We start from the raw sequence: 25,756 nt of genomic DNA, 5'->3' as shown, positions 1-25,756 counted from the left end.
TTTGTGAGCTTTCTTTTGACTTTATGTCACGGAGATAGTTGAGCTGATGTGACGTTGAGCCTGGTACGCTCATTTTTTACCTTTTGCAGCTTCAGCCAGCACAGAAATCTGTGGATGCTTCTCATGCATTTAGATTTGCAGCACTGATTTGTCAACACATGGCATATGTGATGTATATTAAATGCTCACCTCTTTCTATTGGGAAAGGTTAAAAAAGCCTGAAAAAACAGTCATGTATGTAGGCTAGCCAAAATTTCAAGGCTGCCAATATCTAGACCATCTAAAATAACCCAGAAATGTTTTGAATTTATTGCTCTAAACTTAGATAGCTTTATCAGTCTTCCTTTTGCACAGTTTGATTTATAGCTTGTTAATATTACATATGTGTTCTGTATTATAATTATTTTCCTCCTTGCTGTAGATTAAAAAAAAAATAAAGTAGTGAGCTTCACAGCTAAATGTTTGAAGTTAGGGATACTCAACCTTTTACTGAGTTTCTCTTAATAAATTGAGCGCTGAGTAGTTGTTGGTCTTCCTTGCAGCATTTGTATCTGTTCAAAATAGCAGCATAGACAGCAGGCTTTGTGACTTGATACCTTACTCTGTGTGGATGTAAATGCCTCTGCATGGCAGAGGGTGATGTAGAATCAGAGCTGCACGCTCAGGGCCCTCTGCACTGCCTGAGTGATGCAGTGATGCCTTAGGGCAAATACAAGTAAGCCCCACTGCCACTTGTGCTCTTTCCTACCTTGGTCACCATCTCCCAGAGCAACCCCTCTTTTCAACTGAGATGTAGTAAGGTTCCTGCAATAAAAATGTCAGTGGCTTGCAGAGGAAAGCAAAGTGTGATAAATATTCAACATACATGTAGAACTTCTTTTATAATGTAATGCAGAGGCTGGAAGCGTGGCTTAAATTCAGGGGCCTGGGATTAGTCTTCTTGTGGAGCGGCAGGAGAGGACCCGCCGTTCCTTCCCCACACCAGTTTGGTAGCTGCTGCTGGTTAAAGTACTGCTAATTAACAAAATGCTGCTGTAACAAAGTACATCATGTTATTCTTTTCTGTATTTTATAAGTTTGATTTTCTTCTATACAGACAAGCAGCGAATTGGTGCAGCCGGTAAGCAAACCTCCCCCAAAAATCACAACCACTCTAGAGACATGCTTTAATCAGTGTGGTGTAATATGTAGTTTTCTGGTTTTGTCTATCAGTGCTGCTCTTTTACATTGCAATCTATTGCCTCCAGATGTTGCAAACCACATAGCTTTTCCTTAAACAGCTTAATTTAGTCACTTTCATTCTTTAAATTAAAATTGCTCTAGTAAAATATAAATTTTGTGTTTTGTCATCAAGTCCTCCTTTATCTTTTTCATCTTGTGTTTTTTCTTTGCTTTTCTGTCTGCTTAAAGCCTGATTCTTCAAAAAGTCTTTCCCTGTGTAACCTGGTCATGGAGGAAACCCCAAACAGTGGGTCATCAGAAGATACTAACAGATCTCAAACTGATCTAGGTTCACTCAACTGGGGCCTAGATGTTAGCACACCCAGTGTCAGCCAGGAAATCGCTGCAGGTGGTTCTTTGCTTTTCCCTGTGGCAGAGCAAACCTCAAGCGAATCCACGGGTACTCTGCCTGCTAGTGTTTGGCCTGCTGTAGGTGAGCAGGAGGATGCTGCACCAGGGTCAGCTTCTGTAAACGAAAACCAGAGGACTTCACTGGAGGACCAGTTGGATGGCAAAAATGTCCCATGGGAAGATGTGGTGACAAATCAGCCTTTAGAGAACATAACCAGTTTTGAGACGCCCATCCTGGGAACTGATAGCTTGTTGGATGAACCCCTCCCATGTGATGTGCAAAAGGCAGAGGAAGAGCGAGAGGAAGACAAGTGGGCAGGTGTCAAGCCAAGTGAAAAGGTAGAGACCAGAGCTGTTAACTACAAGGAGGTAGAAGGTACAGAGGAACTGGAAGAGCAAGGTTGTGAAACCAAAGGAAACAGTGAGGCAGAACTTCATAAGGGTATAGCAAAATCAGATCTTCAAAATTTAGTCAGCACAGAGGTTGAAAATTTACATGAGTTGGAAGATAATGATGGGGATACTGGGAGAGCTAGTGGTGCTAACGTAGAAAACCCTAGGGAAGAAGAATTCAAATGGGTCAATGTCACTGAGGAGACAGATGGAGAAATACCATTGTTGACCACAGGGCTGGAAGGTGGGGACAAAATAGTAGTGGACAACTGTAAAACTGTAGAAAGCACTGGCGCTGAACCTGAGAGAGTCTTTGGTATCTGGGATCAGGACCATGAAAGGACATTTGAGGATGGCTTAGACCAAACTGACAGTGGTACTGGAGAGAGTACATCCATGGAGTGTATAAATATGACAGCCCATGTTGACCTAGAGGTAACTGACCACACAGAAAAGGATCCTACAGATACTGGAAATGTTCTGTGTGATGCTGAATTATTCAGTGCAGAAGAGTCTGGTAAAGGAACTGAAGACAGTAGCATCAGCCTCCTCCCAAATGGTAGTGCTGCTGCTGAAGGTCAAGCTGCTGCTGAAAAAGAGTGGGCATTGCTGCCTGAGACAGCTGATGCTGCTAGCGCAAGCTGTGGTAGTCCTTGTCTAGATAATGCAGAAGACCAAATGACAGGTAGGGCAGCAGCAGCAGTCGCTGAAGAGCATCCTAGTAGCAGTGGTGTTCCTGAAGCCTTGGAAACAGACCCCTGGCTGGCAAACTGGGATCCAACAGTTACTAATGATTCCTGGGGTTTTTCTAATCTGTCAGATGGCCAAGCCAATGGACTGGATAATTGGCCCTTTTTCCCCAAGCAGCAAGACTCAGAGGAAGGTAACATGGAAAATGTTTGGTTAGGCATTAGTGATAAATGGTCTACACAAGACCTAGGAGGGACTGATAACAGCTGGGGAGAAGTAGGTGCGAGCACAAGCAATAAAAGTCAGGAGGCACCAGTAAAACAAGGCTTGCCTGGGGAGCAGGCAGGCATTAGCAATCCTGGACCGAGCAAGGAGATAGCTAGACCCTTGGCTCTGTTTCAAATGGGAAATTCCAGAAATGCTAGCACCGAGAGTTCAACTAGTCCTAAAGACAATGAGACCAACAACTCAGATTTATCTGAAGATGAAATTGCTAACCGGAGATATGGATTGTTGTACCAGGAAATTGAGGCTGATAAAGAAGAGGTACCTACCCCAGTGTGTAGCCTAGTCTAGACAAAGAGTTCCTTAGGCCATGCATAACCTTGTCGTTTAAAAACAATCCATTTGTGTGTTTCCCACTGCCTCTCCTAAGCCCGTGCTATTCTTTTTTTGAAAAATTGCCATGCAACTGTTCATAGTGTGGTGCCCTTCAGCCGTGTAATGAAGCAGGCTGACAAAAATGCATTTCAAAACAGTGAATGAAGCTTTGAACTGCGAAGGCACGTTGTGTCTCGCAGGTTTTGTGTTTTATATGTATAACTTTAAATGCACCTAGTCTTTATTAATATTATTATTATTATTATTATTTTATAAAAATACTTCAGTTACTCTGCTTTTTGGTTTTGTTGTTTTCTATAAGCCTGTGTCACCTCTTATCAAATAGCACTGTTGTCAAATTTCTTGCTGCCTTACCCTTCATTTTATTTATTTATATTTTTTTTTAATGTCTGGCCTACATTTTTATTTTGCAAATAAAAATGTTTTGACTCGTGTTCTGATTTAGTGAACAGATGATAATTTGTTCTGATCTTCACTTCTACTTAGGCATCCAGCACAGCATTTAATGGATTTGCACAGGTAAGAAGTAAACATGTTTTGAGATTTCTTTTTTTTTTTTTTCTGTGCTGTTAGGAATGGATTAGGACTGGCTGTACAATTTCAGGAAATCTGTTCTACAGAAGAGCTGCACAACAATCATACTGACTCAAATTCAAACCTTGTTTGTTCTCAGAAATTATTCCTGGATGTTACTATAATGATGCTAATAGTCTTGGTACTTTTGGCCTGACTGAATTTAATAGCAAAAATCCGACTACCTTAGTGGAATTGATTTTTTCCTCCTAAAAGGACTGGTTTAGCTTTGTTATTGTGCTCTTTTGCGGATTTTTCTCACAATCCCAAAATCCTGTAAAGCATGGTTTCCTCAGTTTCACATACTTTCAGTGACTCTGTGTGTGTATATATAAAATGAGTTTCATTTGTTTCTGCATCTCTATTTTCATTTGAGATATATTTTAATCTGGAAGTTAAACCAAAATTATTTGTTTGCTGCTGTGCTGATGGTGAGACTCTGTGTCAGGCATCACAGAGATACAGTGCATGATTTATGGTTTCAAATATGGTTTCAAATGGTTTCAAATTCCAGGGCTGTGCCAAGATCCCAGATTTCAGGTGGATAATCTGGGGCCTTAATTTCCAGCATCCTTTTAGAGAGTGGCTTATCCACAGCACACCCTGTACACCATTTTTTTAAAGCACCCAAAAAGGCTGAGCTTATACAAGGATGGAAATGAGTCTTCCAATGCTTAACCATTCTGCTCCAGGATGTTTAAGTTAGTAAAGGATCAAGAAGGAAGGGGCAAACCATAAGGCTACCACCTCTAACCATTAAGGCAAAATGTTTGCCCCGAGGAAATCAAACGATGATGCCCCCACTGCAGTAGGAAAAGGATTTGGCCCATCAATATTTTGCAAATTAATTGGTTCTGAATGAGTAAGATGTTGGAAAACATCTCCATTTTTGTACCTTCTTAATGCAGGTAAAATTTTGTATCTGTAATTACTACAGTTACTACTCAAATAAAAGCCCAGAATCAAAAGGATGTGAGGGTAGCTTAGAGCTCGTGTGCTCCTCAAGTGCAGGCACGTGTAGTCTGCAAAAAAGATTGAGTTTCACAAGTTAGAAGTGCATTGTGCCTGAAACAAAGTCCTTGCAATTCACATGTATTTAATGAGGGGGTTTTCACTGCCTTTAATAAAATTGCACAGTTTAGAAGCATAGAATATATAATTGAAAAGGGAATGTCTTTAATATTAATAGTGCTTAACTAATAATTATTATTAATATCGATTTAGATTATCTATTTGTCATCTTATTCTATGTGAATTTACTTATGACTTTACCTGAATAAACCATTTAAAAAATCAAGTCTTTGATAGACACCTGCAAACATCCCATCTCAAATATTTTTGCATCATTGTTTTTCATTTCTATACCTAGGATACCTCTGCATTTACAGTGCAATCAAATGAGAATGTGACAGAGCCTTTGGTGAGTGGCTTTTGCTTCCTTTTTAAATGCCTTGTAAAAAATGGCATCCTTTTTCCTTTATGCAAAAATATTTTCTCCTTTTTTGTATTTTCCATCCTCTAAATCACAAAACATCAACCTGGAGAAGTTGGTGGGTAATATCATTGTAGTTGTAAATCTTTACTCACTGAAACAGTCCTTCACAAGGATAGCACAGAGAAAGAGAAGAAAACCAGGATATTCTAAGATATGTTTACTTTTCAAAGGTATAGTCAAACAGTTTGTTCATTTTTTGCATTTAAGAAATGACAAGAATGAGTACTGTGGTCTAGTGTACAGCAAGCAGGTGATAGTACATATGTGTCCAATATTGCTGTAGTTTTATCCACTCTCCACATATTAATAGTAGGCACAGTCTACTTCTATGCAGTGGAGAATTTTTTTGGAAGTGATCATACTTGGGCAGTTTCTTAGTTTCTCTTACAGTCTTTGGTTAGCCTGGAGTAAGGATGTGGAACAGCAGCATTGCTGGGTGAGTGCTATAGCTACTTAATAGCAGCAGAGTGATACTCAGTTTTATTTAATGTGGCTTTTGTATAATGCCTCTGGTGGTGCTTGTGTTCATAATGGTTATTGAATACGGTGAGAGTATTTTTACTTGTAGCTGAAATGTGGTAACTAGTCTGAAGACTGCTTGTCAACAAGTGACTTGAAGCACATCAATGCAATCTGCGTTATAACATGTTACCTGTGATTTTAAGCCTGGAAGTTTCTTCCAGCATTAAACCTCAGGAAACTAATTAGTCATCTTACCTGGGATAAATCTACTTTGTGTTTCTCATTTCAGTCCTGTTTCTTCTTTGTGAAATTCCCTAGAGCTGGCATTAACACAATATACAGAGAGATTTCTGCACAGCATGGTATAAAAAAATGAATGTTTCTTTATGCTATGCCAAATCCTGAAGGTCTTGCTTAGGCAGACTTCTCTGTACCTCATTAAAAGTCGGTCTGCTTAAGGAGTATGTGAGAAAAGGAGTGAGAGCTATGGGGTTTTCATGAAAAATTTCAGGGAAGAGAGGATTTTAGTATCTTTAAGAATTTCATGGAAGCCGTCTCTTCATCACAGGAGACCTAGCCAGCTGCTTATTATCAACTGCAAAGCAGCTAAATAGCTTTTGAGCTTCATATTATGCTGAGCAATTTGTTTATGGCAAATTTATCTACTGGGGTTATTTTATCTGGTTGAGTCAGCCATCTTATAAATGGAATATGCTGAGCACAGCTTGCAGCTCTCCCCTTGTATGCATGTGTATTTGAAAAGTGATGTCTCCATTGGAGATCGCACTTTTGCTGTGAGCTATTTTGCCACAGGACTGAATGTGTTGCAGGGCTGGTGATATTTACTAGATCCTCTCGCTAAAAAGCAAGCTTAGGCCAGAATTTAAAAGGGTGGAAATTCCAACAGTGGGTTGATAAATGGATGCCTTATAGGTGATTGAGAGCTCAAGAGGGAATGTGTTTTGATAAGAAAGCAGGGATGATTTTCACACTGCCAGAATTCAAGTAGTCAGTGGTTGCCCTTGTGCTTAGAAAAACTGTTTGAGTCTCTGCTAATTGCTTCTCTGCCTTCACTGGAGAAGGGACTATATTGTCTGAGAACAGACAGAACTAGGGAATGGGGATAATTTTAAAAAACTCATATTTGAAGCCCAGGGTTGGTACACACGAGTGCCAGTTTCAACTCCCAGGCTTGCTATCAGTTTCTGGAGTATTTCTGAGCAAACTGAGTGCCTTCCCCCTACTTCCATCACCCCTTTTTTAGCTCAGGAAGCTGATGCTTTCTTTCCTTGTGAGGGAGGGATGTAGGACTGGCTCAGTTTACACATAGAACACTGAGGATGAAAATGCCCTTTAGATGCTCTAAGGCCAAGCACTGCTCTTCTCTCCCTGGCAAAGCCCAGCAAGATTGACCCTGAAGCAGCACTGTGCCAGGCACAGTTCCTGTTTCCCTCCTCCCTCCCCACTATCATGTGCTCCTCAACAATTTTTCCACTGTCTACTTAAAAATCAATAAAACAAAAGACTGAGGCTGAAGAAGCTCCACCTGGGGAACCCAAGGTTGAGGAAACCCCTGCTGCTGCTGTTGCGGAAAAGGAGGCCGTCCCTGCTGAGCCTGCTGAGCCAGCAGAGCAGGCTATGGTGAGTGACCTGTCCCCCATGACACCTCCTGGACCTCATCTGAGCCACCTTTTGTCATGGTGAATGTGCCTGCTGCATTTCAGCCATCCTTTCCATCATCACCATCCATCCATGGCTGGTTTCCCCAGCACCTGACTGTGTCACAGCATGCCTCTCCAGCACATGTCCTCCTTTCAGCCCTAAAATGTCATTCCTCTTATGTTTGGCATTTTAGACTGAAGTTCAGCTGAGTGATTGTAGTTTCACAGCTTGTTTGATTCCAGGTGAACTTCAGAAGGGGAAAGAACTGATGCCATTTCTAAATGACCTTATTAGCAGTTTTCTCATTTCATTTCAAGCTGAGCTGTAAGCACTAAGCCAATGTACATTTCGTATGGCCCTTACTAGAGCATGAAAATACCAGAAAAAAAGTGTGTGTCTATAATATAATATATAAATGTCTACAAGGCTCATGGTTTTAGAAGCCAGCCATGAGCTGAAGAGGGAGCTTCAAGCACCAGTTTGGAGATTTTTACATGTCAGCATTAAGGAAACAGTGGGAGGAGAAGAAATAATAGCTCTGCAAGAAGAACAAAGAAGGGCACCTGATATCACTACAAATTAGGAGGTGGTCTGAGACAGTATGTGTGGGGTTTTTCTGCTGACTAGCATCCCTTTTTATAACAGGTATCTCAGTGAATATCCTTTTTATCCAACAGAGGTTCCTCTTCTACATACTACTGTCAGAAGGTCTTGATGGTGGGCAATGCCCACAGGCTAAGAAACCCTGGAGGAAAAATGCATCTGTTTTTGTAGACCAACAGTTTTCATGCTTTCCTCGAGACAATGACATGTTCGAAGTCTCTAATGAATGTTTGTCACTGTTAGAATATACAGATTACTACTGAAAAACTGGACAGAAAAAGGGGTAGTTTTGTGGGTTGGTTCCTCTGCCACAGAAGCCAGTGGAAGCTGTACAGCTGTGCTTTTTGACCATCGGCACAGTTTGGTGCCGCGAATGTTCCCAGAAGAACAAGGTTCAGCTTGCTGAATTGCTCTTGGCCTTGAGTGAGTCTCTGTGTATCTTCATCTGCTAAGTAGGGGTGGTATACCCAATTCATCATAAAATTAGGTGTTTCTCAGTAAGCATTTGATACACTGCCCCATGGGAAGCAATACTAAGCTTATGTAGATGCAAATTAGCTGAAGAAGTGGCACCTATAGATGTGACAGTGCAGAGCATGGACAGAAGACTTACCAGATATGCAGCTACTGTAGCGTCTCATGGATCTATCTCCGGAGCTGATCTTGTTTAACATTTTCATTAATGTCAGTGGCTCAGAGACTACAAGCCTAATGGTGACATTTATCGCTGACTCCAGATTGGGTAGTGTGATTAATTTAGGAGGGTAGCATTAGGCCAACTAGCTCTACCCACCAAGGACAGGCTGGTTATCCGCTGGCTGTGTTAGACCCATGCAAAAGCCACAGCTGATACTAAGCAAACTGTCTTCAGCAGAAAGAAGGAAGTACTAGTGTCGGTGTGCAAGGCTCTGGAGTACAAATGTAGTTTATTAAAGCCTTTCTTAAAGATGAATTGATGAGTTTGCCTGAGTGGTTCCAGCTGTCTGTACCATGGGATTAAAAAGTGGTATCCAGCACAAATGATACAAAGAGGCAGGTTAAACTTCAACTGTAGCACCTGCCTAATTCATTCTTCCCTTGCTCCCATCTTCCTAAGACAGGAAAAATAATCTATTGCAGAAGGAAAGGGGGGCAGTGCTGGGTGGGCTGTTCTGGAGGACTTTGAGGGAAAGGGAAGATAATGCCTGTCTCTGTCTAATCCTTCCCATTCTTCGTGGACTCCTAGCAGCATTGCAGCTATGAAGGGAAGCAGTCCTGATGTGTTCCCCAGAACTATGTTTAGGGTTTAATTCTGATTACACTTGCATGAATTTTGAGTATTTATTTCTTTTTTTTATAATTCTTTTTTTTTGGTTCCATGGTACACACTGGAGCAAGTAACTTGAGGATCATCCCCTTCCAATAACATAACTGAACGAAGGAAGCCCCACAGTCTGTGGAGACCAGGCTCTCCCCCTCCTGTGTGTTTTCTTTTCAGTTGATACAAATCACCATAATAACTTGTCAGCTCTATGGTAGGGCAAAGAATGAAGTTGCCTGTCTGAGGCACATCGTTTTGTCAAACTCTTGTCCAGAATGCCTCATGTCTAGTCAGAGTAAATTTGATAGTTTGGAATAAAGAAGGAGGGAGGGAAGGTGGAGAGAGGAGGAATGGGAAATCAGTCATTGGTCTGGAGCTCTCCTCTTCCCATGAGTCAATGGCAGGGAATAATGTGGGAGAACAGATATTAATGAAGCTGAAAGTATGGTTTTATTTTGATTATCTGGAAGGATTTAATGAAGAAAAAAAATTGTAAAAGAAGTTCACCATTTTTCTAAAAGGAAGCCAGCTCCTTTTTGTCATGCACTAAGACAAAGCAATGCTCTGAAGCCTGTTGCATGTCTTGAGCGCTAATTAAATGACAGGCTGTGGCTGCAGCACCACGCATCTGCTCGCTGGCTGGCGCAACCTTTTCAGATGATCTGGTTTGCTGCCTGACCGTCCATGAGGAGTTCTGGGTCCACAGTCTGTCAGCAGCTGCTCTAGCCGAGGCACAGGACTGCAGAGCTGTTGGGAGAGAGGCAGAGAGAAACACAGTGCAAGAGCCAGGCAACTTAAGAGCAATCTGGGAGGAAGACCATAGGCATTAAATAGAAGTTAGACAGTTTTGATAAGGTTTGTGCTTTGTTGCTTTTTGAATATGAAGTTGTCCTTGCTGATTTGGGAAAATAAGCCAGAAGTATTGATTTTAAAAACTTCTGAATTTGAGTCATTCTGAATTAGGCTCTGAGGGGTTTCTATTTCAGGAAGGGCTTTCCAGGACTTACAAAGAAGAGTTTTGAAGATTAGGATTAATGACAAATATGATCAAAGCTAAGGAAAAGCACACTGAGTTGCAAGAGATGAAAACGTGTCATTTCTCGACAGCAGTTCTGCATTCGTTTGCTTTATGAGTGGCAGTTTGCTTTAGAAGTAGAGTTGTAAAATATTGATAGATACTTTCTTATTGGGAATCTTTTATCAAGTTTAGTAGCTTCCAGTTTGGAGTGACAGCCACTAATCAGTTTCATTTTTCTGTGGTAAATTTCCTGTCACATCCCATTAATCCAGAAAATTTATGGCATACATTCTTCATTGTAGGAGCTTTGCAGTAAATTTTCTGGTAGGGTTTTCATTTAAATTAAGAAGAGAATGGTCCAGGGGATAGAGTACCACTTGCCACTCAGGGATTTTTGGATTCAGTTACTTGCTGTTTCGTAGTCTGCCTGAACAAGATTGCCAAGACTTCATTACAAGAGCTCGTCAGAATTGCTGCCTGGGATCTCAGGTCTCAAATGCCACAGAACAAATGAAATTTTTATTAGTAGCTGTTAACAGTTGATCCCGTTTGGGGATCACACATCAATTTTTCACGTTCAAAGATGACATGAGGACATTATAATAAAGTGAAAGTTTATGAAATCTTGTTATTTCCCTTTCGTCTTCTCCTACATGTGAGACATAGCGCTTGGATTTGAGAGCACTACTCGGAGATCAGCTTTTTTACTTCTGTTATGCTCATTAGTTTGGAAAGAGGCTTTCAGTACTTTGGGTCTGATGCCTGCCTGGACTCTGATGTTCTCCCATTAAAGCAGTCAGACACTCAGCTAAATACTGTGGTTTTCGAAGCTGTGTATAAGCACATATGAAACTACCTCCTGGTAAGCTCTTTGCAGACACTGAGCAAGTACAGCAGAGGCCAGGAAACAGCCTGCAGCTTTGAGGGTATCTAATTATGGTTGAATCCCACTGTAGGTACAATTCACAGTGCCCAGATGGCAGAGCATATCATTTGGGAGAGCAATACAATGGTTAGATAGAGAAGAGCGGTCAACTGTGTTGAAATTCTAAGTGTGTGGCTAAGTGCAGGTGCAAAGTTGGAGCATGAGGCTGTTAAAAATATATGGCTCTTGTATACGGGGGAGGACTGATGTAGAATAGTGTCATTCTGTTGACGTCTGCAGAAGCAGATTTTTCTCTGTTTATTGAACCAGGGTGTTACTTTACTCAGATGTTATTTCAGTCATCCTTTTTACTAAAGGCTTTCATGCCCTAAAAATGGTACAGTTCATGCTACCATGCCTTTCTTCTCAAACCTCCCATCCACAAAATCACAACTTCCAGCTAATCAAAAAAGCAAAAGCAAAATGCTACTAATTTGACTAGTGCACAACAGTCAAATTAGCTTTGGGAAGCAAGGGTAACTCTCCTTACTTTCCCCTTTCCCACCAGAACTGTGTTTTCAGTTACCCTGGAAAAAAGCACTCATTTAAAAATATGTATATGTATATATTAGATTCTTCTGCAAAGAGGTCCAAAGCTGGGCTGATGGGATTCTTTTCAGAGAACGTTGCCAGTGTATTATTAAGAGAAGGGCAGAGGCTGGTGCGTTCCTGACTATAAAGTGCAGGATGATGCTCATTTCTGAAGGCAGATTGACTTGTAAATACAGCTGATGGCAGAAATTCAGCACTTTTTAATAGTAAAAGTAGGGAAGGCATCTATCTACTGACTTGCAGTTGGAAAGAAAGCTTTTATGGGCAACAGAAATGTTTGTGTACATCTCTTCTGTAAAAAAAAAAAGCAAAAAACAAAAATAGTGAGACTTCTGTGGGTAGCTGTGTTCATGCGTGCATCGCTGGAGTAAGAAATAATTATATTTTGCTTTTGATATTTGTTTTTTCTATTTAAGACCCTCCACAGTCTCCTCAAATATACTATAAAATCGAGGACTCCATGGCAGAGGCTTGGCAGCTTCCAAAAAAAAAAAAAAAAAGAAGAATTAATCATTTAAAAAATGTTATATAACACTGTAATTTTAAGGGGCTAAAGCTGTGAGAGGTTTCCATGGTAACGCTGCTGTCAGCAGCTGCCTTGCCCTGGCATCTGGACATGTTTGGGGCTTGTGAGGTGACTGCAGGCAATACTAGAAGATTAAATTAGAAAAAAACATGAGTGATATGAAGTTTGGATATAACTCAGCATCTTTTTATTAAAAAAGAAACTTGCAGGCATTTTAGCTGAAACTTGTAGAAGTTTTGGGGTGACAGCTGTGGGCATGTGAAGGCAGTTAGCTGGAGCCTGAGTACTTGAGGTATCCTCATTTCTGAGTGCTGAAGTGGACGGTCCAATCTACCATGCCCTCACATAGGTCTGCATAAATTTTCTTCACCCTTACAACTCTTGAAAAATCTGACCTACCTGTGTTTGCAAAGCAGCCTCAAAATTTATTAGCAAGGTGGATTCCCATAACAAGGCTTTGATTTTCTTGTCCTCAGCAGAGTGTCTTTAGAAATAGCCTGTGTCTGCTGGGAGTCAAACCTGAACAGAAAAAAAGCACTTGCAACTGTTTCAAACCAGGCCTGAATGTTAGCGATTTTGACTAAGGACCTTCTGTAGAAAAGGACCTAGTGTTAGATGGCATCTGTGCTGTCAAAAGTACTATTTGGGGGGAACCCACTACTGTTCAGTGCATTCGATCCCTTGAACACCTAAATGGGTGTCTGATTTGGAAAACCACTGACACATGTCTAATTTTGGAAATGTCAGGCACCTGCTGCATGTACCACTAAATGTGGATGTAGAGAAAGGTGATTCTGCAAAAAAATTATGAACTTTGTGACCCACCTCTTTTGAACAGCCCTTTTAAATTAGTTGCAGTCCCAGCTTGGGTGGAAGAAGTAAGTGTTTTAGAAAGTTTACCTTGAAACTCTGGTGAATTGCAGAGGCAGCAGCAGGTTATAATGGGAACAGTTTAAGTCTTGGGTGGGAGAAATTTGAGCTTGCTGGAAACAGCAAGGTCAGCAGTGTTGTGGGTTGCTTACTAAAAAATTCTTCAAAGCTGGTGCTATTATGAGAATACTGATAATAAGAGTAGATAAAATTGTCCTTAACATTTACTGTGTGATGATGATGACATACGTAAAAGGTTTTATGTGTTGGTTTTTAGCCTATAACTGCTTTTATTTCAGATTATATGTGGCAGCAAGAATCTTCCTGCTTGCTATAAACTATCCCATTCAGTTCCAGCCATTCATTTCATTGCATCCCATACATACCGTGCTTCCATTAAGCTTGATTAATACCAATTTCTCTGCAGCCATTGCCTCAATATGAGTAAGGTGATGACCATATTTCCTCTTCATACAGGACAGTGTCGAGGCAGGGGATAAGGAGACAACTGGAGTTGCTGAGAAAGAAAGCGAGGTACATACGAACAGCCTCAAGAGTGTGGTTGTGCTTTAATATCTTCAAGAGAATCATGGCAAAAAATGTATTTGCCATTTGCATGTCATCAATATGCAGGCTGATACAATGCAACTGTGACCTAGCTGTGGTATCCTAACACTGTACAGATATACCTATAGCTGCGGTATATATTCTAACACCAGAGCACCTTTCATTCAATGCAGGATATGCCTTAGAAACTGCCTGTTGCAGCAGTACAGAGTGATAAATATCAGGGCAGCAAACAAAGCAGCTCTGTGGTAGGAGGTATAATGCTGTTTCTATTGACATTGGGAAATATGTTGCATAGATTCCCAGTAGTTTTTACACTTTCCATAAATTTGTTTGCCTAGCCTTCCTGCAAACACCTTTATAAAAAGAAAAAAATAATTGATTATTCATTTATTTTTCCAAGCACAATATGCCCTGAACTAAAACAGATATTTGAAAATAATCATGTTACAAATTTGTTTGCTAAAGCACAAATTCTGCATCAAGTTAGATACAGTTAAAATCAAATTACAAAGCAACTGAAAAGGTCAGTGACATATTTTAAGCTGTGCATGTGTAGACTCGAATGATTGTATTTTGTTTGTGTATCTTCAGAGGTGATAAAACTACTTACCCTGAATCCTTCTATACTAAAGTGAAACTGTAACGTGTTCAAATGTCCACAGAGAGCAGCAAAAGAGGAGTGGCTACATACAAAATGCATGGACAGAAGTAGGGACTGAGAAAGAGATTGTAACTTCTAGTTATTAATCACTTAGGATTTGTACCTCAAGGTGCTCACAACCTCCTTTTTGTTGTTATTCATTTTGGTGCCACAATGTATACAAAAAGATCATGAACTGGTCTCCATTCACTTTGATTTCAGAACATGTTAAGTCCAGGTGTCCAAGCTTGGGTTTGTGGCCCTGCTGTAAAACAGCATTAGGTCTGCTAGAGTTAAGGATATATCCGTGGAAGCGAGTTTGGGACTCTGGTGCGATATTCCTCACCAGTGCTGCCACATCCGCATAGAAATCCTTGGAATTACACTAGGAAGAAGGTACAGGCCAGGAGTGGTAGATCAAGCCAAGCTTGGTTTTGACACAGTGCAAGAGAGTGTTGCGTTGCTTCTCTAGCATTGGCTTGTCACTCCTAAAAAGTCTGGTCCAAGAAGAAATGTGCAAGAAATTCCTCACTATCCTGTGAGCACCAAGACTAAGTCTTTGAAATCTTTTCTGCTTTTTTCTAATACCACTTGTCCTTATAAAGTTGAGGTCTCTTATCTGGTGAGTTTGACTCTGTGTTCTGTTTAAAATAGCAGTATTACTGCATGCAGAAGAGCTGCCGTAAGAGGTCAAGCTATTTGCTAAGCTGGTATCTGGCCTCCAGTGGAGGGTCATCCCTTTGATACTGTAACTTGCATAACAAATTCTTCAGTACTACCCCAAAAGTCTTCCAAGACTTTGCAAGCAATTGATGTATTCCCTAAAGCATGGTGATTAGTTCTTCTTGGCAATATATTAGCTAGCTTACCTGCAATTATAATCAATTGTCATAAAAATTACCCAGTCCTTTTCTAAATCCAGCCATGGGGTGAGATCTTCAGCTCTGGAAAACTGGAGTAGCTCAGGGAGGTCCTCTGGCAGACCCCCAGCAGCAGACTCAGTACCCTCCTTCTGCTCTCCCTGGGCTCGTTCTTGCTGCTGCCGAGTCTGTAGCATTGTGTTGAGCTGACAGCAATGTTAAAGAGTCAAGAGTGCAACCGAGTGAATCAGCTGCATCTTGGGTGAAGAAGCATTCATTTCTGCTGCAATTAAAACAGTCAAGTGGTTCTTCTGTCACAGCCCTCATTATACTGGGTGACCGTTTCTTTGTCCCCCGTGTGGTTGGTATAAAGGGACAACTGTCCAAATTTCAATAATACTGCTAGATAGATCTAATTTGAAATACTATTAGACAGTCTAATATTATTGATGACCTATGGAGAAGAGATTTGTAGGACTGGTTTTCAATATGAAGTAAGGTAATACAGGTAACTATATCTGCAAGTATGTGGTTCCCCATAGCTGGGTATGAATTCAATGGGATGAGCCTCCCTCTTTTTTTTTTATTTTCTTTACTAATCAAATATATTTGAGGCTGATAGTGAGGTTCATTCTGTGCTACCTCACATGCATTTTTGTAAAAGCTTTTTTTAATCATCTAGTTTGCATTGGTTTTGTACTCTTAAGACACAATAACAAATGATTATGCAAGTGCGAGCTGTGGTATACGTTCAGTGACTCATGGCTACAGACTGTGAAAGCATCACCCTTTCACTGCAGGGCATTTGGAAGCTGATTCATGTAAATTAGTATTCTCCTCCTTAGTGAAATAAAATGGGCTATACAAATCCAATAAATAGAAAAGAAGTGTTGATCCTAATCAACAGACAGCAAGATCAATTTCTGCAGCATGCTGTTAGAAGTACATGGTATAAAATCAATCTGATATGCACTCTGTTACCCTTTTTCCTACTAGCCTCTTCCAGGGCTTTTACACTTATCATTTATTTGAGTATCTTCATGGGTCAAGACTGCTAAAATTGGCAATACTATGAGTGGCAGGCTTGCATGCCTTGCAAGTCGCAGGAGAAGATGTCAACATCTGTCCATGTCTTTTGATGTTACTTGTTTTTATGGTAGGGTATCCTTCATCAGCAGCATTTTCAATTTAAACTAAAGCTTCTCCAGTGATTTCTATAAACCCTATAGTATTTTCTGTTGTCAGGGACTCCAGAAGAATTTCTTTAGCACATCAATTAATAGCAGTGAATAGGAGTAGTGCTGAATATTAGATATTGCTAAAAAAAAAAAAAAAAAGCCTCAAGAGTGCCCCTGAACAATTGCAGGTAGTTCAAGTTGAGTTCATATAGCTGAGTTAGCTTGGTTTCCCATGGAGGAAAGATCAAACTGAGGAAACAAAGAGCATCAGGCTGTTAACTGGAGATCAGAGATATTTCTGCTAATTGTAGCTTGACATTGGTACCTAGAAAACAATTTTTCTTCAGTGTTTTTACTTTATCCTGGTGCTATCTGCTGTACATTAAAAATTACATGTTGAAGCTAATTGGATTAACAGAATGAGTTTTGTCATTTACCTTCCACCTTCCAACCCTTAAGATTAATCCACTGTAAGTATATATCCAATATGCTACTGTAAGCATATACCAGTATATACCAATACAAATGTTAGTGTGATATATAAATTACAACAACAGTCTCTGCTGGATGAAGGATTCAACATTGATCTATAGGCAGGTGCTTTTCTATCCATCTTTCAAGAACTGGAACAAAATATGCATTAACTTTTCAACATGTACTGATTACACATGGTTCAGTCATATCCGGACTGAAGGGGCTTTTATGTATGTTTCTTTTTTTTTAATGCTGACCTAGCTATAGATCTTTATGGTTATTTTTTTTTTTCTGATATCTGACGAAATCTGAAGATTTCTGATCTTTATCCAGCTGTAGAATATATTTGCTTCTGCTGATACAGCCCAATTTCTCTCTGTTAGAAAGGAGTATGTAATTAAGGCAATATTTTGAAGCCAGCCAAGGTCTAGAGATAGGTGATGGTAGCTGGAGAACACTTGGAGCCTCTTCCCAAGAACAGACTCCGCTAGCAGGGTCCTGTGGACCGCTGGACAGCTTGCAAGCTCCTCTTCCTCAGCAGAAACCTGTGGTGAATTCCTTCCACAATACAGCCTGAAGGCAAGAGAAGGAAAGTGTACTAGAGCCTTGGCGAACTGTTACTCCCCTAGTAACACCTGAGGACTCTGCTAAGCGGTGCCTAGTGAGCTTTCACAAATGTCTGTCTCCCACCTGCTAATCAGCTTCCCTGCACAAGCTTGCCCCCAGCGCTGCTCTGCCCCACAAATCAAGAGGAACTCTAAGGAAAGCAAGGCCGTGGGTTGGCACCACCCAGGGAGGTCTCAGAGCAGAGGCTGGTTCATGGTGTCTCCAGCAGATACCCAGAACTCATATCCTGAAAGGTCCCTCCCTCCTGTTGTTTGTAGGTGGTACCTGTCACCGAGGGGGCTGTGGCAGCAGAAGACAGTGCGGCTGTGGCAGCTGGAGCTGGTGCTGCTACCACTGAGCAGGAGGGTGTTGCTGAAGGTGACAAACCTCAGGGAGAAGAAAAGGAGGCTGACGTGTCTCAGGTAACTCATGTCGGTGCATGGGAGAGTGTGTTAGGGGAATCAGGACAGATTCAGCAGCTGGAGAAAGGCAAGGCTGCTGCAGCTCTGTGCCCCCAGGGCCAAACAGTGGCAACGCTGAGGCTCTCCTGGGATAGCCCTGGAGCGACCCACACCTTTCTTTCTGAGTCCTTAATTTGGGTTGCACCTGCCTTTGTGCCCCTGTGCTCCCCTGGGCTTGTGGAGATGGGACTTGATGGGCTGATGGCTCCTGTGATGGACCTGGGAGTAGCGTGGGCAGGGTATTGTTTGGGCTCCCCCTCCTGCCATTGCCTCTCTGTGCTCCTCTGTGGAGATGAGCTTTATCACATAACCTAACAGGGCTTTCTGGAGAAATAGGCAGAGAAAGTAAGGGATTTTTCTTGTTTCCTGGCACCATGTCCTATCAATAGCATTACTTTGTGTTATGTAAATCATGGTGGTCAAGCTATGTATCTGTATCTGGCCTGCTGTCTTTTCTTCTGCAACCTCTGAGGAGCTAGGGAACAGCTACTAGAGCAGACCCTGCAGCTGGGCAGCCAGTTGCCACCTCCCGTCATTGCACGTTGTATTTCTTCTGTGCACCAGAATAGGATGGTCGGGCAGAGGATCTGTGAACATGTTCTTTTCAGGTTGGATACTCCAAGTTTCATTAAATGCTTTTTATCCTAGGCTTCATTATTGGTCAGGTGCTACCTACTTAATCTTTTTGCTTTCTCTGCTCCCAGTTACATTGTTGTAAATCAGGAGAAATCCTCTCAATCAGTCAAAGAAAAAGGTCATGTTTCCTTCTTTCTTCACCTTTATATCATTATTACCCTGCTGACTTGAATTCCCGAAGAAATATAGGACAGTGACTCCTGGAACTTGTGGCTTAACCCAAACCCACCCAAAGTTAAGAGCAAGGTGGAGGAGAAAGGTTGTTAATTTCCATGCACATTGAAAATGAAACCCAAACAACCTGCAGAGCATTTTTATTATTTAATGCAATGATTTGTGGTAATGTGGAAAGCAGACTTTGGAGGACTGAGGGGAACAGGGAAAACAGGGAAGGGATTACTCCTTAACATTCTTGCACAAGTACTATTTCTTTTCTTAATGTAAGAATCCGCTGTGGAGAAGAAAGAAATCCCCATTCCCATATATGCCCTGTGCAATAAACAGACAATTGTGTCTTCCTGCTTGAAATAAAGTACTAAATACTCTTGCGGTGCTTTTGTGGTTTTTTTGGTTTTTTTCCCCAGGAAAAGGTCAGCAGCATCCCTTCAGTAGTAATAGAGCCAGCATCAAACAACGAGGGAGAGGGAGAAGAACATGACGTCATCGTGAACGAGTCCAAAGATGCCGCAGCAGAGATGGGCACCCAGGGTGCTGACACTTCTCACAGTGAAACTTCCCAAGCTGGAAGTGAGCAGCAACCCGCTAAAGAAATCCAGGCTGCACCTTCTCAAGAGCAGCCTGTTCCAGCAGAAGACACAGCTTCTGCCATGCCACCCGGCTTTCTTTTTAAGGTCTGCTTCTTCATTCTTCTTTTAGACATCCCTTCAGATCTGTGGATGTGTCTGTCTGCACAGGTAGTGTGATGATTTCTTGAGGCCAAAGGATGCTTAGTTTAACAGCCAGATACATGCACACACAAATACACACAAACACAACTTTAACATTGTGTTGTTGCTTCATACATGAAGTCTGAGAAGATATATTTTCTGCACACGGTTGTTGCTGTGCATATCCCTGTGTAGCTGTAAGACTCACTGAAGTACAAGAACCCTTTCATCTCACCAAATTACTACTGAAAATTAACATATTGAGTAAAACTGCATTGCCACAGACTTAGTCAGCAATATTGTATGATATATGCTAACAATATATCTGATATACTAACAATATATTTGATCTTTAAGGTCCCTTCCAACCTAAACCATTCCATGATTCTATGCATATCAGAAAATAGCATTTTTCTGGCCTGAAAATCTATAGTGGAGGTCCTGGTTCTATCGAAACCCATGGGACTTCTATAATTCACAGTAATGAAGCCAAGATGTCATTCTGTGACTTTAGTAATATTATAGTTATAAACTGTTAGGGTAATCAAACAGAAAAGTTTAACGAGTCATAAGAGAAATTCTCTCCTTGGCTGGCAGCACCCCTAGGGTTTTCTGGTTCACAAGGTTCTCTGATAATGCTTCTCACTTCAGAATAACTGAGCAGCAGAAAAGCTCCTTGAGGATGGATGAACTTTACATGCTTCCTATTATAATTTGCATAGTTCAAACTAATTAGTCCCATAGCACTCCATAAGTATGCCATTCTTCTTGGTCTATTCTCATTGCTCAATATTTTCAGCAAACTTTGAGAATAACATTAAGGTGAGGCTGAGCAGTATCATGCAACTCTGACTCAGACACGCTGACATAGTTCACCTTTTGTTTTTCCTCACACTCTCTTGGGTCAGACATAAATAAGAAGCAGCAGAATATATAGCCATCTGGTTCTTGATGCCATTTTCTTTCATTATTGCAGAGTTACCATGGAATTGGCTGTGCTTTGAGAAAATTAGAATAGCATATCTCTTAAGGAGGTAGAACCATTTAGTTAAAATGGTCTGTTCACAATGACATGCTGATCCTGCCAATGTTTTAATAATCACCCCTTTGAAAGACAGATATTTTTGGCATACCCATCTGCCAGTAAATGAGAGCTCTTTCCAGGGCAAGCATTAAGTAGTGTTCCCATTACTCGCCTCTTTGATCACCTGTTGAAATGGGTGCTGTACGTACCCCTCAAATTTCCATGGATGTTTACAGCAAGAATAATATCCAGTGGTCCCAACAAGAGAACGGGAGAGAGTCTGAAATATTCATTCCTGGGAGTCTTTCCCAATTTTACTTGCAAAATCCTGCCACCCCTCTCTCAGATCTAGTTAATGATAGTGGGGAATGAAAGAAAGTTCCTTACACAGAAGGAATAAAGGTGGCAGGACTTGTCCAAGAGGCAGGACTTGTGGGGTGTTGCAGTATCATCTGTCCTTGAGATCCTGTAACCTTAGGAAAGGATCTTAGGTTTCCTGTGGTAGCCTCAGGAAGACTTACTTAACTCTGTCCCTGCTTCTAAGCATATGAATACAAAACTTTGACATGAATCAGTGTCAACATTAATGATTTGAATGTACCTGTCTATAGCCACATTTGCATAAAGAAGGCACATTATTCTTTTTTTTTTTTTTTTTCCTGCAATATAGATTTAACAGATAATTCTGTTGAGAAAATACCTCCATTTAGATCATGTCTATATGTTCGGTGTTGCTTTCTTCAGGTTGAAGTTCTACACGATTTCGAGGCAGCTAACAGTGATGAGCTGAATTTAAAACGAGGAGATATTGTACTAGTAATTCCTTCTGAGACCACAGCTGATCAGGTAAAAACATGTAGTTCTTTCTTTTGTTGACATTTTTGTTTCTCTCAACTTTTTTCTCACAGATTATAGTTCATGGGAATATGTGTTCAAAATGTCATTACTGTTAGGAAACGTGAAGATTTTGTCTTTGTACTTGGTTTCATTTGAGACTAAGTAGCACAGTTGGCTACAGCTAAAGTTCCAGATACATGCTACTAGCAGTATCCAATGTCAGCATATTTTCTAGGGCTTTTTTTATGCTACTTCATGGTGGATTTTATACAGGCACACATGTACACAAAGACTTAATACAGAAGATGACTTATCAATTGTGCATTATGTTGCTATATATCATCTTGTCTTAACGTTGCAGTAGAACTGATTACATGGTCCCTAGATGTTCACAGTTCTTACATGTGAATTTGGAGAAATAATATGAATTCACCCACAGGGAGCACTGACACTTCACACAAATTGTGCTGTCCTACAGCCAAAATGTATGGAGATGCTGCTATGTGTGCTGCATGCCTCTACAGCTAACTCTGCCCTCTGGAAGCCTGAACCTGAATTAAACAACAGTTTAATTTCATATAAGACATCTAATTTTGTTTTAACAGTGCATTTCAGGTAAATTTTTAAACAATTTTATTCCATGTGTTAAATTGAATTACAGTGACGTGAATTGATTTTTGGCCACTGCTTTAAAAGAGAAGACCATCCTGCACACTGTTAGCACCAGCCACTTTGCAGGCATCTCTTAGCATCCGTAGTATTGGTGAAAAGTCTCCCGTTGATTTGGGGGTTGAGAGATGGGGTACTGGATCCTGTCTAGTCACGTAGCTAAGACCACTGCTCTGAATGAAGAGTATCTCTTAAAATAGGTTTAAATACTAATGCCCTAAGCACATATGCGTGCTGGGGACTCTATTTGAAATTGTTTTGATGGTGATGCTGTCCAAAGGTAGGTAATAACCAGTGTTCATCATCTCAGCTGAGCCTTCTTTTAATACAAGAGACAAGTAATTGTTTTTTGTGTTTGTGTTTCTTTTTTTTTATTTCAAATAAAAGATTTTCTTTTTCAGCAGAGCACTTTGCTCTTTTTATAGGGATAGATTCTGTTATCCTTACTAAAATTATACTGTGTCTTACTTCATGGGCAGTTCAACTGATTTCATTATCAGTATTTGCAGAATAGGACACTGCTGTAAGGATAGCAAAATCTGCTCTCGTCTTCAGTCTGTTTTTCTTAGGATGTTATGTATTAAATATGCTTAATCTTCACTTGGTGAATCCATGAAATATGTTCTTCTCTTGTGGTGTGCATCGAAATTCCATTAGCATTAATTGGAGTAAATTGTGTGCAATGATAGAGAAAATAAACCTTTATGTATTCATGTTTCTGAAACCATTCTGGTAATATCTTTATTACTCAGTACATATTTGCCCTTCATGTTTAACATCACCATAAAGTTTAATATTTTTGTCCTTTGCCAGGTACTTTGTTGATTTATATAGAGTCTTTTTATCTTTGTTATTCTTTATTCTCCTTCAAAATTGACCTGTCTAAAACCATAATTCTAATATAGCTGATAACATCAGCCTGTGTTCCCCATTTGAAGCAAACCAGTCCCACCCAGTGGCTTCAATTTTTCCATTAGTCTTGAGTTGAAGTTATTATCCAGTAAAACTGTTCATTCCTTCATACAGTGTATGCTGCCTGTGCTAGAAAGCTGCAGTTCCTCTCTCCTTTCTCTCAGATATTCCATGTGCTTCAAAAACATGTCCCCAGTTACATGTACCCGGCCATTGCCATACATAAGCTGTATCTGCTTTAATGCTGTTTATTTTGGGGCAGAGAGCCAGTACACCACCACATGCAGCCACTGAGCAATCATGGCTTGGTGGTGTATGTGAAGATCTCTTCAAGCTACTCTATCTCCTTGGGTACCCTTTGTGCAATAATAATATGGCAGCATTAGAAATTCTGTTTGTCATGGCTTTACTCTGGCTCCTGTTCCTGAAAGGAACAAAGCATGGAGTTGCTGAGTTAGTGAGATGAGAATAGGTTGATCATTTTTAAAAATACTGAATTGATTTTATTCTAGGTAGAATTGATCACACTGAAGAGAACCCAGCACTTTCTAATAAGAAATCTCTCTCTTGATTGCATGGACTGCTGGTGATTTGTTTGCCATTTTGCATGTCAAATTCTGGTTTAGATTTGCAGGAGTTTTTGGAAAAATAATTGGATATTAACTAAGTTTGAGTTTCTAGAGATAGTAATTCAGAGATTACAAGAATTGTTATTTCTTCTGCCTGCTGATATATGAACGAGAGAAAAGAACTCCCAGGGGAAAAAATTCAGTTTGAAAACTATTTTTTTTCCCCATCTATGTTATTGTGTAATATTTCTGGCCCACTGCTATGTTCTTATTGTGCAAGTGTGCCAATATTATTGTGGCAACTTTGAAAAAGTCTCAACAGATATTTGCACAAATGCAGATCTGGTGTAATTAATACTGGATGACCTGGAAGACCGATTATCCAGTTTTGAGTTCAGCTAAGCGTTAGATAGGCTAAAGGCCATACAGTATGCTCACAGTCACTTGGTCTCACAAAATTGTGGTCTGGCAGAACAGAGAAAACAGTCTTTGCAAAATCGGAGGCTGCTTTTTAACCAAAGCACCAAATCTTTTAGCCATGTGACTCTGAAATGTCTTCAGGTCTGAAGCTCATAGCAAGGAAGGGGGGAGACCTGAAGTTTAAGAGACTCTCTGTTTTTTCCTTGCAGGAGGCTGGCTGGTTGACAGGCATTAAGGAATCCGAGTGGCTTCAGTACAGAGATGCAAATAGTTATAAAGGACTTTTCCCAGAGAACTTCACACGCCATCTGGAGTAGTTCTCCGCTCCGGCAGGCGAATGTGGTACAAAGCTCAGTCAGTAGGTTTTTAACCTCTTTGAAACACAGGAGCCCACCTTTTTGTAGTTTAAGCTGTTAATGGTTTACAGACTGGTGCCAGACAAAGCTTGTTGAAACATATCAAAATGAGCATGAATGCGAACAGTTAAGCTAGCAATTTCTGAAGCAGTACATGAAACAAAATCAAATAAAAAAGAAATGTCCTTATTTGTTCACATGTATGTGGCAAAAGGTTTGTTTGTGCTTTGTCAGAGCTATGGTGATCCTGTATTTGGTCCTTTCCCATGAAATCTGAAATTAGCCTCCTCAATACCAAAACCTTAACTTCTCTGCACTAAGTGTATTGTATTGAGTTGCACTGCAGAAGATTTTATTAGTTATCCTGTAGTAATGAGGTCAAACTATTATAAGTTTCATGTGTTTAAAAAAATAATTAACTGCTGCAATGTTTTTCAATGTTATTTTTGGACATGCATAATATATATACACACAAGAACTTATATGTGTATATATAAGTGCATATGGATATATATGCATTTTCACGACTTCATTGTAGTTCTTTGGCTGTGTAGTATCATCAATACACACATTGCTTTTTCACTGTCTGGCATTACAGGAAATGGTTTTGTTCTAAAGCAAAACTAGCTGCTCCATTGCCAAAACGTGATACAGTATCTGTGTTTGTAATGTGAAATTTTCATTCTGAGATGATGAATAACATCATGTTCCAAGCTGCTAAACCTTTGAGAAGGCATGGCTCAGTCTCCTCTTCCAGCTGCAGTAGTTACAATGAGATAGTCTGGAGGTGGAGTTGTTATGATGCTAATCTATACTTTTTTATTTAATTGGCTGAATAAATTTAAAAAAAGAAATAGAACTAATCTCTGAGAAGAAATAAACACAATATATTTTCACTATATGTATTTATGCAGCGTACCTTCACAGATCCTTTTAAAATAAGATATATAATGTATCCTGTATCAAAAAGTCATCTGTAACTTATGTTTTCCAGTGCTGTGTCATTAAAAAATAAACCTTTGATCCAAAGAAGCTGTTTCATCTGTGGTGCTTTTGAAGTTTTGTAACACTGAAGTTCATATGGTTTATATGTTGTATTAGAGAATCTAATGTTAATTTAATACCTCTTTTTCCAAAGGATCACAGCATAACAGGTGCACTTGCTCTCAACCCTAGTTATGGCCAGAGCTCCAAAAGGTCTGAACCCAGCTTAGCACATCTCCTAGCTGCTCTTCCTGTTCTAGACTCTGACTGCCAGCTAATATCTGTCCACAAGCGCCAAGGGAGCTTGTCTGTGTTTGACCATCACTCAACTGAAGATTGCTACCTCTCAATAATTTTTCACTTGTCCATTTTCTCCATGAATCTGCCCTGTTGTGTTTGCTGATGCCTAGA

General features: G+C 40.3%; 1 protein-coding gene across 7 annotated transcripts in view; it reads left to right on the top strand.

Annotated features, from left to right (window-relative positions):
* AMPH (amphiphysin) overlaps nt 1–25,381 on the top strand; it is a 121,266-nt gene extending 95,885 nt beyond the window's left edge. For 2 of the 7 annotated variants that reach the window (XM_049816838.1, XM_049816840.1), the window contains exons 14-23: nt 1,097–1,120; nt 1,411–3,201; nt 3,763–3,795; nt 5,219–5,269; nt 7,331–7,447; nt 13,740–13,796; nt 17,869–18,012; nt 19,272–19,538; nt 21,343–21,444; nt 24,215–25,381. In XM_049816838.1, the coding sequence (XP_049672795.1) occupies nt 1,097–1,120; nt 1,411–3,201; nt 3,763–3,795; nt 5,219–5,269; nt 7,331–7,447; nt 13,740–13,796; nt 17,869–18,012; nt 19,272–19,538; nt 21,343–21,444; nt 24,215–24,322 (2,694 nt within the window). In that variant the 3' untranslated portion in view covers nt 24,323–25,381. The remainder of the gene's footprint in view (nt 1–1,096; nt 1,121–1,410; nt 3,202–3,762; nt 3,796–5,218; nt 5,270–7,330; nt 7,448–13,739; nt 13,797–17,868; nt 18,013–19,271; nt 19,539–21,342; nt 21,445–24,214) is intronic. The other 5 variants (XM_049816842.1, XM_049816839.1, XM_049816844.1 and 2 more) reach the window with 5 other exon arrangements.
* The last annotated feature ends 375 nt before the right edge of the window (nt 25,382–25,756 follow it).

The sequence above is a fragment of the Accipiter gentilis genome, chromosome 14, assembly GCF_929443795.1.
Source record: "Accipiter gentilis chromosome 14, bAccGen1.1, whole genome shotgun sequence".
NCBI classification, from domain to species: domain Eukaryota; kingdom Metazoa; phylum Chordata; class Aves; order Accipitriformes; family Accipitridae; genus Astur; species Astur gentilis.
Note: the sequence above shows the minus strand (reverse complement) of the source record. Positions and strands in the feature narration are given on the sequence as shown.